Below are 19,002 nucleotides of genomic sequence, written 5' to 3' on the forward strand. Positions count from 1 at the left end.
CAGAATCAGTGAAATAGTTGCTGCTGTGTGACTTAGTGCCGTAAAGCGCTAGACCCAAACTGGGCGCATCCCGTAAGGCGCTGTGGATGTACGCGACCGTTGTAGTCAATGTTTGAAAGCCTCACCGGCTTGGATGTATTTAGACGGACGTCGCGAGCATCCCGCGTCAATTTAACAGACAAAAGAGAAACAAGTGAACCACATGGCATATTTCCACATGTAGAAACATATTTAGAAGAACATAAACCAGGACAATGACCAAATCTGAGCAAGTAAACAAAGTCTGGAGAGAGAAACGCTCCTGGTGGAGTTTGAAGTCGCGTGTCCGGTGATTTCAGGGTTTAGCAGTTTCATAAAACAAACACAAGCTCGTCCATCTGAACCAAAAAAAGTTTTATTTATTCAACCACATAGAAAATTCAAACAGACGACAAAACAGCCTTTTTGTTCTGTACAGCAGTGTTTCCTAAACCCGAAATATAAGACGGTAAAAAGCAGCAAACGTAAGGCACTGAGTTTTTTTTGAGTTCTTTAAAGCCGACCAAAGAAAAAAAAACACGGGAAGAGGACGTGAAACCAGCAGCAGTAAATAAAACAAAAAAACAGCTTCAAGTTAAACTTTCTTTGCCGTTGTGTGTACTGTAGTAGTTTTAAAGCAGCGTTTTATCCGCTTTGTTTTTATTTTAGCTCGCAGTGCTAACAGACGCTAACAGAAGAAGTGCTCGCCGAACTTGGTTTCACACGCTAAGCTCTCAGTTGTTATGCTGCGTTCAAGGGCTGATGGAATAGTCGAATAGAGTCGCGTCGAATTATTCCTTCAAAGAACGAAAGTCAAAATTCAGGGCACAAAAATCCACGTCACTCCGAACACGTTTATAGTCGTCCAAAGACTTTCAGGTCGACGCACGAGCTCCTGACATTCGTCAATGTGTTTAAACTGCTGAAAAATTTTACGAAAGCTAACAACGAGCGTCGTCAAGACGACCTTAGTGTTCCTGTTTCTGCGACGAGTCAGAGCGTTTCAAAACAAACAAACAAACAAACAAAAAAGAGATTTAGAGTTTGACAACGAGGCGATTGTGACTCATTTTGTACGTGCGATCGATCCCGTCCACCAATTAGAGCTCCAGATGGTGACAAAAAAAAAAAAAAGATGTCATAAAGAAAACGAAACACGCTTCACGAGGAAAAAGAAAACAAAAAACACCTTCGTGTGTCCACTCCTCTCATTGGCTGAGAGCTAGTATCCTCTCTCCCGGCCCCTCCCCCTGTGGGAGGAGCTATACTGGACGTATCTAAACCCCGCCCCCGGCTCTCCTTCATATCTCCTCCTGTGTGACCCCCTCCCTGGATCGTGGCCTCGGCTGCCTCTACCTCCTCCTCCTCCTCCTCCTCCTCCTCCTCTGTAGTTCCTCTTCGTCCCTCGGTGAGTCAAGGTCGTCGGTTTGAATCCCGCCTGCTCCTCCCAGTCGTCCTCCGTGCTGCAGCCGACAGACAGACCCTCTGCCATGCCAAAGGTCGTCAGGTAACTCACCTGGCTGGTCTCCGATGCCCCCAGTGGGACGTACGTGTTGGTGGGATGGTGATGTGGTTTTTGGTGGCCACGGTGACCACGAGAGGGGTTGTTGTCACTGGGGATGGTCGTCTTGGAGATGATGTCATACGGTGATGGAGAGGCAGGGGTGCTGCTGGTCTTCACAGTTGTCATGGAGACGGGGACATCCTTGATGGCAGGGTTTGAAACCAGCTGAGAGAGAGAGACAGAAAGGTTTCAAACTCTTACCGTTAATATATACAGAGAAAGATTAAGGCCAAAATTCTGACTTTTTCCCTCCAAATTCTGACTTTTCTCATCCAAAATTCTGACTTTTCTCATCCAAAATTCAGATTTTGTTTCCTTCAAAATTCAGGCTTTTCTCATCCAAAATTCAGATTTTGTTTCCTTCAAAATTCAGGCTTTTCTCATCCAAAATGCAGACTTTTCCCCTCCATCATTCTGACTTTTCTCATCCAAAATTCTGATTTTTTTCCTTCAAAATTCAGACTTTTCTCATCCAAAATGCAGACTTTTCCCCTCCATCATTCTGACTTTTCTCATCCAAAATTCTGATTTCCTCATCCAAAATTCTGATTCCCCCCAAATTCTGACTTTTCTAATCCAAAATTCTGATTTTTTTTTTCTGAAAATTTTATCTTTTTTCACTCAAAAATTCTGACCTTCCCCTCAAAATTCTGCCTTTTCTCATCCAAAATTCAGATTTTTTATCCCCTGAAAATTCTGACTTTTCTCTTTGATTCTGAGGAATTAAGGCCAAAATTCTGACTTTTTTCATCCAAAATGCAGACTTTTCCCCTCCATCATTCTGACTTTTCTCATCCAAAATTCTGATTTCCTCATCCAAAATTCTGATTCCCCCCAAATTCTGACTTTTCTAATCCAAAATTCTGATTTTTTTTTTCTGAAAATTTTATCTTTTTTCACTCAAAAATTCTGACCTTCCCCTCAAAATTCTGCCTTTTCTCATCCAAAATTCAGATTTTTTATCCCCTGAAAATTCTGACTTTTCTCTTTGATTCTGAGGAATTAAGGCCAAAATTCTGACTTTTTTCATCCAAAATGCAGACTTTTCCCCTCCAACATTCTGACTTTTCTCATCCAAAATTCTGACTTTTCTCATCCAAAATTCTGATTCCCCCCAAATTCTGACTTTTCTAATCCAAAATTCTGATTTTTTTTTTCTGAAAATTTTATCTTTTTTCACTCAAAAATTCTGACCTTCCCCTCAAAATTCTGCCTTTTCTCATCCAAAATTCAGATTTTTTATCCCCTGAAAATTCTGACTTTTCTCTTTGATTCTGAGGAATTAAGGCCAAAATTCTGACTTTTTTCATCCAAAATGCAGACTTTTCCCCCCCAACATTCTGACTTTTCTCATCCAAAATTCTGACTTCCTCATCCAAAATTCTGATTCCCCCCAAATTCTGACTTTTCTAATCCAAAATTCTGATTTTTTTTTTCTGAAAATTTTATCTTTTTTCACTCAAAAATTCTGACCTTCCCCTCAAAATTCTGCCTTTTCTCATCCAAAATTCAGATTTTTTATCCCCTGAAAATTCTGACTTTTCTCTTTGATTCTGAGGAATTAAGGCCAAAATTCTGACTTTTTTCATCCAAAATTCAGACTTTTCCCCCCCAACATTCTGACTTTTCTCATCCAAAATTCTGACTTCCTCATCCAAAATTCTGATTCCCCCCAAATTCTGACTTTTCTAATCCAAAATTCTGATTTTTTTTTTCTGAAAATTTTATCTTTTTTCACTCAAAAATTCTGACCTTCCCCTCAAAATTCTGCCTTTTCTCATCCAAAATTCAGATTTTTTATCCCCTGAAAATTCTGACTTTTCTCTTTGATTCTGAGGAATTAAGGCCAAAATTCTGACTTTTTTCATCCAAAATGCAGACTTTTCCCCTCCATCATTCTGACTTTTCTCATCCAAAATTCTGATTTTTTTCCTTCAAAATTCAGACTTTTCTCATCCAAAATGCAGACTTTTCCCCTCCATCATTCTGACTTTTCTCATCCAAAATTCTGATTTTTTTCCTTCAAAATTCAGACTTTTCTCATCCAAAATGCAGACTTTTCCCCTCCATCATTCTGACTTTTCTCATCCAAAATTCTGATTTTTTTCCTTCAAAATTCAGACTTTTCTCATCCAAAATGCAGACTTTTCCCCTCCATCATTCTGACTTTTCTCATCCAAAATTCTGATTTTTTTCCTTCAAAATTCAGACTTTTCTCATCCAAAATGCAGACTTTTCCCCTCCATCATTCTGACTTTTCTCATCCAAAATTCTGATTTTTTTCCTTCAAAATCCAGACTTTTCTCATCCAAAATGCAGACTTTTCCCCTCCATCATTCTGACTTTTCTCATCCAAAATTCTGATTTTTTTCCTTCAAAATTCAGACTTTTCTCATCCAAAATGCAGACTTTTCCCCTCCATCATTCTGACTTTTCTCATCCAAAATTCTGATTTTTTTCCTTCAAAATTCAGACTTTTCTCATCCAAAATGCAGACTTTTCCCCTCCATCATTCTGACTTTTCTCATCCAAAATTCTGATTTTTTTCCTTCAAAATTCAGACTTTTCTCATCCAAAATGCAGACTTTTCCCCTCCATCATTCTGACTTTTCTCATCCAAAATTCTGATTTTTTCCCTTCAAAATTCAGACTTTTCTCATCCAAAATGCAGACTTTTCCCCTCCATCATTCTGACTTTTCTCATCCAAAATTCTGATTTTTTTCCTTCAAAATTCAGACTTTTCTCATCCAAAATGCAGACTTTTCCCCTCCATCATTCTGACTTTTCTCATCCAAAATTCAGATTTTTTTTCCTTCAAAATTCAGACTTTTCTCATCCAAAATGCAGACTTTTCCCCTCCATCATTCTGACTTTTCTCATCCAAAATTCTGATTTTTTTTCCTTCAAAATTCAGACTTTTCTCATCCAAAATGCAGACTTTTCCCCTCCATCATTCTGACTTTTCTCATCCAAAATTCTGATTTTTTTCCCTTCAAAATTCAGACTTTTCTCATCCAAAATCCAGACTTTTCCCCTCCAACATTCTGACTTTTCTCACCAGAAATTCTGACTTTTTCACTACAAAAATCTGACTTTTCCCCCCTCAAAATTCTGACTGTTCTCATCCAAAATTCAGATCCCCCCCCCCAACATTCTGACTTTTCTCATCCAAAATTCTGATTTCCTCATCCAAAATTCTGATTCCCCCCAAATTCTGACTTTTCTAATCCAAAATTCTGATTTTTTTTTTCTGAAAATTTTATCTTTTTTCACTCAAAAATTCTGACCTTCCCCTCAAAATTCTGCCTTTTCTCATCCAAAATTCAGATTTTTTATCCCCTGAAAATTCTGACTTTTCTCTTTAATTCTGAGAAATTAAGGCCAAAATTCTGACTTTTTTTCCACAAAATTCTAACCTGTTAACTACTACCAACTACTAAACATGCAGTTGTCCATAACATTAAGAAAAAAAAAAAGGTCAGAATTTTGAGAAAAAAAAGTCAGAATATTAAGGGAAAAAAAGTCAGAATATTGAGAAGAAAAGTCGGGATTTTAAGGGAAAAAAGCCAGAAATGCAAGGAAAAAAATCAAAAATTTAAGGAAAAGTCAGAATTTTTAAAGGGAAAAAAGCCAGAAATTTAAATTATATTCCACTGCACTGCAACTACTACATCAGACTATGTGTGTGTGTGTGTGGTCCTTACTATGGGATTGTTGGGATTGAGTGGCGGGTCCACCAGCAGCACCACTTTGGTCAAACTGTCTCCGGGCTCCTTCTTCAGGCCTAACGGGAAAAAAAAAAGAAAAACACACATAACCACTTAATTAATTACCCAGGATTCCTGTGTGTATCTATCTGTAAAAAGTTTATATCAAACTTAAAAAGATTTGACTGGAAGCCTGAAATTTAATCCTTTTATTTTGGACTTTACGTACCAACGCTGGGAACCACCACTGTTCTGTTGTTGTTAGCATTAGCCAAGCTAGCAGCAGCAGGACCTGTGACACGGCTGGGTCTTTGGCCAGGCATTGTGTCCCCGTTGGCAGGCTGACGCTGCTCCATCAGCCCCTGGTTCACCTGGAGCTCCTCTGGGGTGGATGAAGGCTGATATCCCAGAGATGGGGGTGGGTATGGAGGCATGCTCGGACGGTACATTGGGTGTCCTGGGACTTGACCTGGTGGGTAGCCCTGAGATAAGGGCGGGGGAAGTGGATATGGTGGACTTGGGGTGGGATACTCAACCGGGAAGCTGGTGTTTCTGGGTGGAGGCACCTGCGGCTGCTGCCATTGCCCGGGGGCTGGCATCCTGTTGGGTGGAGGCTGGGTGACAGGGTACGCGGCCTGGTTGAAGGAGGGTTCACTGGGATGAGACGGTTCAGTGAGTGGGACTTGGTGGTCGTACTGAGACGGCACTGACGCTGACGCTGAAGTCGGAGGGTACTGGGAGTGAGGGTACGCTTCCTGGTGCCTGGTGGGGGCGTTGGAGGAAAGGTAGTGAGGGGTAGGAGAGGGGGAACGGGACGGGAGCTTGGGGTGTAGGGTGTGGGCTTGCTGGAGGGGGAGGAGGTAAAAGTAGGGGAGGAACATAGGCATGGAGTAGGCCTGGAGAGAAGAGGGTCAGAGAATCAGGAGTATTCAAGGGTTAGGGTTCAAAGTATTTCATAGCATCAAGTTCTTTGTCTTACCTTGATGCCCAAGTTGAAGAAAAACCTCAAGATGTTGATGTCTGCAGAGGAAGATAGATCAAACACTCAGAAATGTCCAAAACTTGTTGTAATATTTGGTTGGTCAAACAAATGAATCTGAAGACGTCAATGTGGCTCTGGGAACTTTAATGTCGGCCCTGCTTTAATTGTTGCTCACCTTGTGGCAAGTCGTCACCTGACTTGCTGGAGGACATGGGGGGAATCGGAGCAATGTCGCCCTTCTCCCCCTGGGGGAACCCAGGGTACAGGGGGTCCTGGTAGATCTGGGACAGCTGCTGCAGAGGTACAGCTCCTGGGATTGACTGGGGGTGAGGTGGGTGTGCAGACTGTAGTAGGGCATGAAGAGCAGGGTGAGGAACGTGTGACTGCTGGGAGGGAGGATGAGCCGGAGAGTCGGCCTGGCGCTGAGCCTGCTGGGTGGGAGGGAGCGGGGCCTCTGTTTGATTCTGGGTGTTGGAGGGATGAGTCGGGGAAGAAGAGAGGGAGAGGGAGGGATGTGGGACTTGAGAGGGGTGAGGAGGCTGGGCCGGGTGGACGTGGAGGTGAGGATGGGGTTGCATGGAGGCGGAGACAGGAACTGAGGCCTGAGAGGTGAGGGGGTAGGAAGCTCCTGGAGCTGGGTGAGAGGACTGGACCTCAGCCACCGTCGGCGAGGGGTACTGGACCTGAGACTGGTGCTGGAGGGAGGACGGGGCCTCGCTTTGCATCTGGGGCACCAAGGTTTGGTTTGCCGGCAAAAAAGACTGGGTTCGGTTCTCCACCTGGGTTAATGAGACCTGGCTCTGGTTTTGGGGCAGAGACACCACGTCAGTGTTGGACTGAGGTTGGTGCTGATGGAGGGCAGGAAGACAGGATTCGGTCTGTGTTTGCGGCATCAAGATTTGGTTTACGGGCGGAGAAAGCTTGGTTTGGTTCTCAACCTGGATTGACGAGGTCTGGGTCACAGAGACGTGGCTCTGGTTCACCTGAGACACCTGAGGAAGAAGCTGGGACAGGGAGGCTTGGCTCTGGAAGCTCTGGGATGCTGTCACAGTAGCTCCGATATTTGGCAAAGAATCTGAAGAAAGACAGAAAACATGAAGACTTAGCTCTCAGTTTGAGACACTGGATAACAGCGCATCTTCTGCTCTAACTGAAAGACTTCACATGGCAACAAAAAGAAGTGTTATAAAGGTTTTAGGTCCAAACCCCAGGAATCCTAATGCCATGTTTGGTGATAGTTTGTCCAAGGTTTGAACAATTCCTGAACTTTTGGTCTGAAGTCAGCAGGTATGGGATACCCTGAAGGTCAGGCTTCTTGCCTAACCCCAACTGCCTGGTCTCTTTACTTCAGACCCAAACATCTCGCCTGTGGTCCTACCTTTGGACCTCGGATATCCACGATCTTAACGCCTCCCAGTGGATTATCCCAACCCTAACCACCTAGAAACTGAACTATGATCTCATTTTAAGATTTAACATCCTATTTACTCTGTTATTAACCAACAACGAGAGATTACTCAGTCACACTTCATCCTCAACAATTCATGGATTAACCCACTTTTAGAGTTCAGCTGAAGCGCCAACCCCCCTACGCATCATCAGAGACTGACCAACACAGCGAGGAAGATCAGCCAACGCCGGCAACAGAGACCAGTTTTAAGATCACTTTGAAAAAGGCCTAGGTCTCATCTCGGACTCGAGGATTTCAGTCTAAGACTGGTCAAAACTACAAGTGCTGGGATGTCACTTAATTGCCTGTGCATTGTCTAATCCACAAAGAATTCATCAGCCAAACAGCGTCCAAAAGAACACACAGCAGTTTGTAAATACATCAAGGCGACGCTGAATGAAGTGACTCGATGTAGCAACCTTCACCCAGAGAGTTTATGTGAATATCAGCTACCTAAGAAGGCTCTATACTTGACCACAGCACTGGCGCCTCTACAGCTACTGAAACACTTCTAAGACTGAGATTCAAATGAAAAAGATTTCTTACTTGGAGTTTGGCCTGAAACTGGCGGAGCCTCGTAGACTTTGGCAGCATGGTGGGCGGAGGAGGGAGGTGGACTTGGGGAATGGGTGAGTGAGGAGACGGGCGGGGAGGAACGCGGGAGGAAGCCATGCGTGGCAGTTGGAGAGGGAGCGATGGGAGCGATGAAAGTGGGAGGTGGTAGGGAAGACGAAGGTGGAGGTGAGGCAGACAACTGAGGGGGAAGAGAGGACAGTTTAGAGGAAGAAAAGGGTGGAGGGGAGGATGAGGAGAGGGCGTGGGAGGTCGGGGGTGATGACGCAGCGGGGAGCACAGGGGTGAGGAAGGAGAAGAGAGAGGCGGAGGAGGGGACGGAGGAAGGCACAGCACCACCCGTCACAGCAGGTTTAGTACTCGGGGCAGCAGGAAGAGAACACAGCGTTGTTCCGGTAGCTAAAGCGCAAGAAGGTGCGCTTGTTTTAGGAGCCGGGGTGGCGCTGGCAGAAGAGGCAGCCTTGAGCGAGTCGGAGTTTGCAGGAGGTTTTGCAGCAGGAGGCGAGGAGTCGGCGGGTGGAGCTGTATTCACAGCAGCCGTGGAGGTGAGTGGTGGGGTGGAAGATTTTGGTCTTTCACCAGCAGAGGGAGACGACGCTCTGACATCTTCGACCGGACTCTTCTGTAAGAGAGGAGAAGAAACATCGAACATCAACCTCCAGATCTGTGAAGTGAGAGTCTGTCTGAATGCGAGCAGAGGACGCGACAAACAAACGTACCGTCTTGTTTCTCTGAGATCTTTTCTTATCTCCTCCTTTCTTCTTCCCTCCGTCGCTCTGCGTCCCAGGCTGAGTCTGAGCGACAGAAGAACAAAAACAGATTTATAAAAGTTACTAAAAAAGTTCCTGAATCTGCATCATCTTGTGTCAGCCTGACAACCACGAGGACTCGGCGTGAAGTTCCTCTGAACTCACCCCGAGGGCGGGGAAGCTGTGCTCGTCTCTGAGCTGGATCTCCACCAGCGCCACGTTCCTCTCCTCCTCCTCTTTGGCCAAACGCTCCTGCTCCGTCAGTCCGAACGAAGTCTCCACCGAGCTCACCGACTTCCTGTGAAGAAAACAAACACACACACGTGTTTTACAATCAGCTTCTTTCACCGAGCCGCCCGGTGGAGGAAGTCAAACATTACTCACAGTGACCTGTTGGCTTTGGCCCCGGTCTGCTCGTCTACGGTGGCTTGCGGCGGCCACGAGTGCTGCTTCAGCACGCGCCCACCGGAGCCCGGGACGGTTGCCTGGGAAACAGAGGAGGATGCTGGGACGTGTTTCCCCCTGCCTCTGCCTCGACCACGGTCCTCCCAGTCTGAGACGAGACGACGAGTTTGAATTTGATTCAACAGGTTATAAGAGAGTGTGTGTGTGTGTGCACCACCTCACCTCCGTGTCCGTTGCTCAGCCTCTTGTCTCGGTTCACCACGGTGCTCCAGCTGCCCTCCTCACTGGGAGGACGAAGACTCCACAGAGGGACCTGTCTGATTCACACGACAAATGTAACTAAGTACTTTCACTCAAGTACAACTCTGATTTGATCTTCTTGTTACGTCACCGCGTTTATGTTACAAAATGTGACGATCGGATGTTTAGTTATAAAAACATCCAAAATAATCAAATTTAATAATTCAATCAGTCGAATGACAGAAAATTAGTTTGCTTCTACTTCATGGCTCCTTTTTCCTTTTCGATGTTTAAATATTTTTTATTTATTTTTGATCATTTTTGTAAAAGTTTCGCTTTGCACTGTGCTCAGTATAATATTTAACACCAGGGCTGTCGAACTCGTCGTCAGCGTAGTGGCCACTCAAGGGAACTTGAAGTTTTTGTCAACTCGTTGTGGCGCCAAATAAAATCAGGTCTTCCATAAAGTTTTATTCATGCAGATCAAAACTACAAACTACAAATGATTCCCTCCACCCGTGACTCCCCTATCTGTGCTACACCTGGCTCCTGTGATTACCTTCCCATGAAAACAGTCTACAGCAGTCAGTTTTCAGTCGATGTGACATGGCGTCAGTGTGAAATCAGGAGTTTGTGACTCCTTAAAGACTCAACGTGTTGTTGCGACTTACTTCTTTCCCAGTTCTTCGATGTAAACCGTCACCGGGCCGTTGTTGGGAAGAACCTCCTTGATGGTTGCGTTGTAGGTCCGTCCACTCCCCTCAAGACGAACCTACACACACACACACACACAAATAATGTTGAAAAACACACCCCAAGAAACTGAGTTTACCTCAGGACCCTGAACATCTCACACACACCTGACAGCGGTCTCCGACAGTGAACTGCATCCCAGCAGCGATGTAATAATCCATCTTCTGTTGAGCTGAACGACAAAAAAAACAAAAAACTTACAAAGTCAGAATTTTATAATTATAATTAATTAATGTAATGAATGAATTAACAGTTTGGAGTTCAGTCTGCCCTTATAGGAGTGATTTATATATTTTATTCACGTCACCTCTCTTTGTCTTGTGCCAGACGTCGTACTCGATGTTCCTGAACAGAGTCGGGTTCAGTGAACGCCTCACCCTCTCAGGCAGCAGGTGACGGCCACGCCCGCGACCCTGAGACACACACACACACACACACACACACACACACACAGAGTTATTGTGTGATATCAGCTGTAACAGCAGAGGCAGGTCAGCAGGTCTCAGTGTTTCTCTGTTACCCTGCTGTGTCTCGTCGTCGTCGTCACGTTCGTTCCGTTTTCCACCCTGAAACATAAAAACAAACAACAGATCAGATCAGTTACTTAGTAACTAAGTACATTTACTCAAGTACTCCACTTTAAGTAACACTGTGTAACTTTTCCCCTCAAACGTCTGTTAACTCCCACCAGTCACACACCACCAACTATTTCACTGAGCTCTGTGCCAGAGACGTTTTGGACCAATGGAAAGAAGAGGAGCTTTTAAGGGAATGTTGTCGTGCCAGAACAGGAGCTGAGCAAATGGGCAATGTAACTGACATGATGGCGGAGGAGAAGAGAGTGAAGAGGACGCTGACGGAGGACGCTAAGAAGAGAAAAGGAGAGAGTGAGCGAGCAAGAAGCCGCCGGACAAGAGTAAATGTGGGACTGACTTTTAGTGGTTGGTGAGAGCTTGGTGAAATAAAAGGCTGAAAGACAGACGCCGAGCTGGGCTGACTGCTGCTGGACTAGGCAGTGATATCAGGAAGGAAGGAAGGAAGGAAGGAAGGAAGGAAGGAAGAAGGGAAGAGAAAAGAAAGGAGGAAGGGTGAAGGAAAGAAGAAAGTAAGGAAGAAGGGTAGAAAGACTGAAAAAGGAAGAAAGAAGGATGGAAGGAAAGAAGAAGAGGAAGGATGAAGAAAGTGTTGAAAGACTGAAAGAAAGAAAGGAATAAAGGATGGAAGAAGGAAGGGTCAAAAGACTGGAAGGAAGGAAGGAGGAAAGCTGAAGGAAGGAAGAAAGGAAGGAAGGGAAGAAGGAAGAAAAAAGGGAGGAAGAAGGAAGGGTAGAAAGACTAAAAGGAAAGAAGGAAGGATGGATAGAGGAAGGAAAAAAGGAAGAAAGAAAGGAGGAAGGGTGGAGGAAGGAAGTATGGAAGAAAAGAAGAAGAGGAAGGACGAAGAAAGTGTTGAAAGACTGAAATAAAGGAAGGAATAAAGGATGGAAGAAGGATAAAAGAAGGAAGGAAGGCTGCTGTTGTGATGTCATGACTTCTTCGTTGTTTCTTACCAAAGCGCGTCGCCGGCGTCCAGGTCGGACTCGTCGCTGCTGACGCAGGTGGCCATGTTGTCGTCGCTCAGGAAGTCGGAGGGTCGGCTGATCCGCTGACACGCGCCCAGCAAGCTGCGGTCGACTTTGAAGATGTCGTCGTACAGCAGCTCGTACAGGATGGCTGCACGACACATTCAGACACAACAAAACGTTAAACATTGCCACGTGACGCGGCTGGACGTTTGTTCAGGCGACGTTAAAAAACACTCACACTGGCACAGAGCGGCGTTCTTAACGCGGCTGATGGGATAAACGCTGTCGTAGTGATTCCCGTTCAGAAAACACAACCGCACCTGAAACACAACAAACAAGAACACTGTTTAGACCTGCACAGGTAATAAACAATAAACTGCTAACAAAATGTACAATCCAAAGAGTCCTAAAGACACAAACAATAACTTTTTATTTCTCTTATCGAGGCCGGCGCTCGCTCGCTCTCATTCACCGTCTACGTCGCTTGACCACTCGACAAACCAAATCTAACTTCTTCGTGTCTTCGTGTTTCAGACTCAGATTCAGAAGCTGCTCCATGAAATAAACAGAGTCGGAAGACGACAGGTCGAGAATCAGAGTTTAGATTTCACGCCGACTGTGGAGGTTTGACCGATCTGAGCACCTGATTGCACCTGATGCAGCGTGACGTCGGGCTAAAATTTTCCAAAAAGTTGGATCAGGAGTATGTCGGAGTTTAGGTGATATCCGAAGGCAACGCGGCAACTTAAACTGTGATTCCTGAGCTCAACATGCTCCCATGTATCTATCTGTAAACACCACGAGGTCCCTCAGCACAGGGCGGCATCGCCGACCGTACTCGACTTGTAAAAGTCCTCACAGCGGCGTCTCGTTGTAGATCTTTAGAGTTTGGTTCTTCTAACTAAATGAAATGTGTTTGAGGACAGGCAGGAAACTTTCCTTTCAAACTTCAGCCTCACCTTGTCCTTGAAGTTGTTGTCTGTGATGTTGACGGCTGGTTTTCCAGGCTCCTGGAAGATCAGAAAATCCCTCCTACGAGAAGACAAAGAAACTGAATACACAGATGTTGACGAGATGTCGATGAGTCATGGAGGTTTTCCATGACTCATCGACATCTCGTCAACATCTGAGTCAGACTGATCGTCTGCTGAACATCATCAGATGTTTTTCACGTTGTTTTATGGACCGTCTAACATCTGTCTGAGGGGAGAAATGATTCCTACTTATACATGACGGCCAGCGCGTTGATCTCCACCTCTCCCACCCATTGCTGTCAAACACAGAGTGACATAAATTAGTTCAATTTAACAAATTCCACCTAAAAAAATGGAGCCAGTCACTAATTGTGTCGTACCTGCGGGTCCTGAAGCTTGTCCAGGTAATCCACAAAGTCACCTTCAATGAACTGAAACACAGAAAACACAGAAGACCTTCAAAACAACAAGTCTGACAGCAGAGAAAGTTAAAAACTCTGAACTTTAGCAGAGTGTGGGATGCAGTGACACCTGGTGGTGGAGGCTGATACAGAGGGGTCATGTGGGGGAACCAAAACAAAACTACTGAGTTACATCCGACACACTGAGATCATTCCTCCACCCTCAGGAGCTCCACCCGGGACCAGAATGCACTGCAGCGACATGACACGCCTCGTGGTTAACGACTAGTCTGTCTGTCCCGAGGCTGAACGGCATTCTGGGAGTTGTAGTAATCAGCTGAGCCTCTGTCAACATGACGCCGTCTCAGTTTTACTTTCGGTTCAGGGCGACCTCGCCCACGAAAACAGAACTGCCGACTCACAGTCAGCGACCATCTTTACTCAGTACTTTAATCTGTAAAGTAACTAAAAAGTACAAACACCTTAAATGTGTACTTCAGAAATGTACTGCACCTCCCTGTGACCCCACACTGAACACCTCCTCCTCCCTGTGTGACCCCACACTGAACACCTCCTCCCTGTGTGACCCCACACTGAACACCTCCTCCTGCAGCTCCCTGTGTGACCCCACACTGAACACCTCCTCCCTGTGTGACCCCCACACTGAACACCTCCTCCTCCTGCACCTCCCTGTGTGACCCCACACTGAACACCTCCTCCTCCTGCACCTCCCTATGTGACCCCACACTGAACACCTCCTCCCTGTGTGACCCCCACACTGAACACCTCCTCCCTATGTGACCCCCACACTGAACACCTCCTCCCTGTGTGACCCCACACTGAACACCTCCTCCCTGTGTGACCCCACACTGAACACCTCCTCCTTATGTGGCCCCACACTGAACACCTCCTCCTCCTTATGTGACCCCACACTGAACACCTCCTCCCTGTGTGACCCCACACTGAACACCTCCTCCCTATGTGACCCCACAATGAACACCTCCTCCTCCACCTCCTTATGTGACCCCACACTGAACACCTCCTCCCATTGTGACCCCACACTGAACACCTCCTCCTGCAGCTCTCTATGTGACCCCACACTGAACACCTCCTCCCTGTGTGACCCCACACTAAACACCTCCTCCTCCTACACCTCCCTGTGTGAACCCACACTGAACACCTCCTCCCTATGTGACCCCACACTGAACACCTCCTCCTGCACTTCCCTGTGTGACCCCACACTGAACACCTCCTCCCTATGTGACCCCACACTGAACACCTCCTCCTCCCTATGTGACCCCACACTGAACACCTCCTCCCTGTGACCCCACACTGAACACCTCCTCCCTGTGTGACCCCACACTGAACACCTCCTCCTCCTCCTCCCGGGCTCCGGTTGGACCCGGTTCCGTCACGTACCGCCTCGTAGCTGTCCCGGTTCTGCTGCAGGAAGTCCACGCACTGGGCTCGGACTCTGGTGTGGAGGCTCTGACAGTGCAGCACCTGGACGGAGAGGTCAGAGGTCACGGACAGTGAACACCTGTGAATGACGTCACGTGACGTCACAGTTAAAGAGTTTCAAACTTCACGAAGTCAGCGAAGCTAACTCGTTAGCACAGCACCTGCGCGCGCGCGCTACCTGTCCACGCTTTACCTGCTCCGCCACGGCTCGAAACAGGCACGAGCCGTCTTTGGCGACCTTCTTCCGGTGCAGGCCGAGGGACTTCAGGTGTTCGTCCATCAGCCGCTCCGCCGCCTTCTCGTCGGGACTCCCAGCGCCCTCCATGCTAACGGCTAACAGCTAGGCGGAGTGATCCGGAGCTGCTGCGTGCTCGTGGCCGCTCTGCTCTGTGACGCGCCCGGTAACCGTGAGGAAGTCGGTAATGTCACCGGAGAGCTCCAGTCGAACATGGACGACACGGCGCGGCCGCGTCCCGTTTCGTTTTCCAGGAAGCTCCAAAGTGAAACTTCAGCTAGCGGCTAGCGCGGCTAACAGCGCGCGGACACGCCCCCTTCTGCCGCGAGGGGTCAAGTTACACCGCGCGACCTGTCACACCACTTCCGGTGTTTACCAAAGTAAAAGTCCAAATAAAATAGAACAATATTTAACTTGTTTTTTTGTTTTTTTAACAAAATAAACACGTTTAATAACTTTTAATAAACTTTTTTTTTCTGAATGCAAGAAACAACTTAATAATATTAAATCTGTAAAAAAAGATGGTTCTTATCAAATGTGAAACTTTCTCTGCCTTTTTTCAAAATAAAACACGCTGAATCACGCTTTCAAAATAAAAGTCTAAATTCATATTTAACTGATTTTTTATTTATTTCTTTGCAAAATAACTTTTAAAAAACTTTTTTTCTTAAATAAAAAACTTTTTTTCTTAAATGTGAAAAACGATTTCCTGTGCTGTTTTTCAAAATAAAACTCAGAATCACACTGTCAAAATAAAAGTCAATATTTAACTGATTTTCTTTTTGCAAAATAATTAATAAAATTTACCAACTAAACTAATCTCCATATAATAGATCAAATAAACAAAAAAATATTTTACTTTTTTTAACAAAATAAACACTCACCAAAATAATCAATGTTTAATAACTTTTATTTAAAAAAAATCTTAAATTAAAAACTTTTTTTACTGAATGCGAAAAACAACTTTCTGCGCTGTTTTTTAAAATAAAACTCAAAATCACGCTGTCAAAATAAAAGTCAATATTTACTGTTTTTTTGCAAAATAATTATTAAAATAAACACTTATTTACGATGCAACTTAATATTTAATATGAAAGATAATCTGTTTAAAGAAAAAACTCTGGTTTTATAAATTGTTAAACTTTCTTTGCCTTTTTTCAAAATAAAACACGCTGAATCACGCTGTCAAAATAAAAGTCAATATTTAACTTGATTTGAGATGAACCACGGCCGCGCTTCATGTTATTTTACTCGGCGTGTGACGTCCACGTGGTGGAGACGAGTTTAAAAAACATCGTCATGATGTGGCAGTGTTTGTTTCATCACTCCTTTTATGGCGCTTCCTTCCTGTCTTCCGTTCTTCTGTGGCCTGCCTGAACTCTTCCTCCTCCTCCTCCTCCTCCTCCTCCTCCTCCTCCTCCCTCTGTGGTTCCTCCATCTCTTCCTGTCACACGGCAGTTATTGATTTTCAGTCCTGCAGAGTGCAAAGAGCCAAAGAGAGGCTGGGTGTGTGAGATCACTGAGTAAGTAGAAAATGATATTTTGTCCACGTTAACGCTGCAGGACGCTCCATCACGTTGGTCCAGACTCAAATGTCTCCACAGGGTTTGATTCAGTTGTTGGACGTCCACCAAACATGGACGAGGTCTTCATGACGCCCCCCACAGGTTTGTTGTGAAGCTCAACATCTTGGAGGTGCTCCATCTAAATATCCATTGGTGGACCCGAGGCGGGTCTTCAACCCCAAGATCAGAAGGTCTTCAACCAGGGGTCCACGACCCCTAAAGGGTCTGCAGAAATACTGCAGGGGGGTCCGCCAATTTTACCAAAATAACGGTGACGGTGCAGACGATGGAGAAACTACAAACAGCTCTTAGCATTTAATAACCAATAATAATAATTATGCAACTTTTTATCAATCATAAACACATACAGGCTGATAACCGAGCATGTAAACAGGTTAATAATTCATTCATGTTATCGTTAGCCCGATAACGTGAATCGAACATCGTAAACTAAGCGGCAGGAGAGGAAGAAAAACAGTTCAGTTGCGTGTTGGATTATTTGTTGGCTGGTTGCTTTCACGGCGAGGCTGAATGTTTCCTCTGGTTCCAGTTTATTTTATATATTTTATACTGATTACTGCCTCCATGAATAAACAACCGTCCCTTTAATCGTTTAAAAAAGTCGTCTTTGTTTCTCTGTCGGGCCTCGACCTTTAACCTTTAAACCACGAGAACAAAGAAAGTCTTTGATCCTCTTCGTCTCCTCATTTCCTCCTCTTGGCTCCTTCCTCACACCTTTCCTCCTCCTTCTCCTCCTTCACTCCTTCTCCTCCTCCTCATGTCATTACATTTACAAAAATCTAATAATGACCTTTGTGTGTGTGTATGTGTGTGTGTGTTCTCACACTGCCCGATGATTCGCCGAGCCCGCAGCTTCTCCCAGCCAATGAACTGGCCTCCTACTTGCCGCCATGGAGACCTACAACATGCCAGGTAACCGTGGCAACCGGCGAGGAGGGGACAGTACCCATGGCGATTGACACTTATCCTCCCACTCGTTCTGTGAGTGTGGCGTGTGACCTTCATCCCTGATTCCTCTCTGAGATTCTCCTCGCCGCCACACGGCTCTGTGCTACCTCTGTACTATCTAACGGGCGTAGTACTCCTGAGTTTTACTGCCAAATACTGCAGTACAAGCGAGTACAAAAACACAAGCCCTGCAGCAGTGAACAGGTCAGATTTCTCCAGCACCCACTCGTGCACTGCAACATGATCTCCCTGCACCGAGGCACACGAGTACATTTCGAGTAGAGACGGGGTGCGAGTGGAGGCGAGTCGGATGGAATTAAACTTTATTGATCATCAGCAGCAGCGAACAGTAACAGGAAACAGCCGAGGAACAGAGAGTTATAAAAGAAACAAGCAGATAATGTGAGACCAGCTGAGCCTCGAGAGTTTTCTTTGTGTTTCTATGATTGAAATAAAGTTGAATTCAAACCATTGATTCATATGAAAACAGCACACATGCACGCCTCCAGGTAACGCTAAGACCATATTAGTAAAAAAAACCCAACAAATTTAATTTAATTAAACTTTTATTTGTTAAAATGTGCAAACCGTGTTCTGTATTCTCTTAATGTGATGTCACTCAGCTCGTAAATCCCCAAAAAACTGCAACTAAAATAATAAAAAGTTTGATGTTTGAGGTTTTAAAGGTCCAGTGTGTCAGAATGCAGATTACGCTCACGCTCCCATTTAAAGTGCGTATGTGGCAGGGATGTCCAATCACGAATCCCTCAGCTTCATTTTTATAATTTATTATTTATGGCCTGCTAGGATTGTCAGACACTGTACGGCTGAAGATTTGTCCTTTTTTTGGTCGACATAACGAAGCTTTTTAATAAAACTGCTGCTGTTATATCTGTAGATGTGACTTTGTTACAGAGACAGTGAAATATTTTAAACTTAAATGTTCACAGACTTTGCATCACTCATAATAAGTCATGTTTAAAATGATTTATGCTCAGTACTTGTCTGTTTTAAAGGTTGATTGTTTTTCGTGTTTATTGTAGGTTATAGATATTTCTGTCTGTTCATTGTTTTTGCCTTTTCTACTTTTTTCTAATTCTGTGGTGTGTGCTACACCTTCCTCCGCTGCTGAATGAATAAAGGATATCTAATCTAATCTAATCTAATCTAATTTGTATCAACTTCATGCAAGTTTAACACGTTTATACAATTTATTCTTTGTTGGCTCCAGATGTGAAAGAAAGAAGAACTGCTTTTTAGATTTGTTCACACCTGATTGGTTTAGATTTGGTGGAAAATAATAATCGTGACAATGAAAACAAAATTTGCATGTAACTTTTATTGTTTTCCATTTTTTAAATGTTAGTATTGTCAAATCTGCCCACTTTAAA

General features: G+C 44.9%; 3 protein-coding genes across 3 annotated transcripts in view; 1 reads left to right on the forward strand and 2 right to left on the reverse strand.

Annotated features, from left to right (window-relative positions):
- The window catches only part of LOC104935020 (butyrophilin-like protein 2), a gene marked incomplete at its 3' end in the record, with an annotated part of 550,859 nt that overhangs the window by 353,484 nt on the left and 178,373 nt on the right, over positions 1-19,002 (reverse strand). The gene's annotated exons all lie outside the window — the stretch shown is intronic.
- Positions 1-19,002, forward strand: part of LOC104935135 (V-set domain-containing T-cell activation inhibitor 1) — a 592,626-nt gene that overhangs the window by 39,283 nt on the left and 534,341 nt on the right. The gene's annotated exons all lie outside the window — the stretch shown is intronic.
- Positions 373-15,490, reverse strand: otud4 (OTU deubiquitinase 4). The gene is made up of 21 exons (XM_027287542.1): positions 15,036-15,490; positions 14,801-14,884; positions 13,361-13,411; positions 13,230-13,276; positions 12,966-13,038; positions 12,245-12,326; positions 11,992-12,154; positions 10,963-11,008; positions 10,750-10,855; positions 10,550-10,614; positions 10,361-10,461; positions 9,672-9,766; positions 9,429-9,597; positions 9,210-9,342; positions 9,015-9,089; positions 8,269-8,917; positions 6,448-7,347; positions 6,270-6,310; positions 5,520-6,186; positions 5,288-5,367; positions 373-1,747 (listed from the first exon to the last, which is right to left on the reverse strand). The coding sequence occupies exons 1-21, from the start codon at positions 15,165-15,167 to the stop codon at positions 1,241-1,243; spliced, it is 4,266 nt and encodes a 1,421-aa protein (XP_027143343.1). The 5' UTR covers positions 15,168-15,490; the 3' UTR covers positions 373-1,240.

Source organism: Larimichthys crocea, chromosome XIV, assembly GCF_000972845.2.
Source record: "Larimichthys crocea isolate SSNF chromosome XIV, L_crocea_2.0, whole genome shotgun sequence".
Lineage (NCBI taxonomy): Eukaryota > Metazoa > Chordata > Actinopteri > Sciaenidae > Larimichthys > Larimichthys crocea.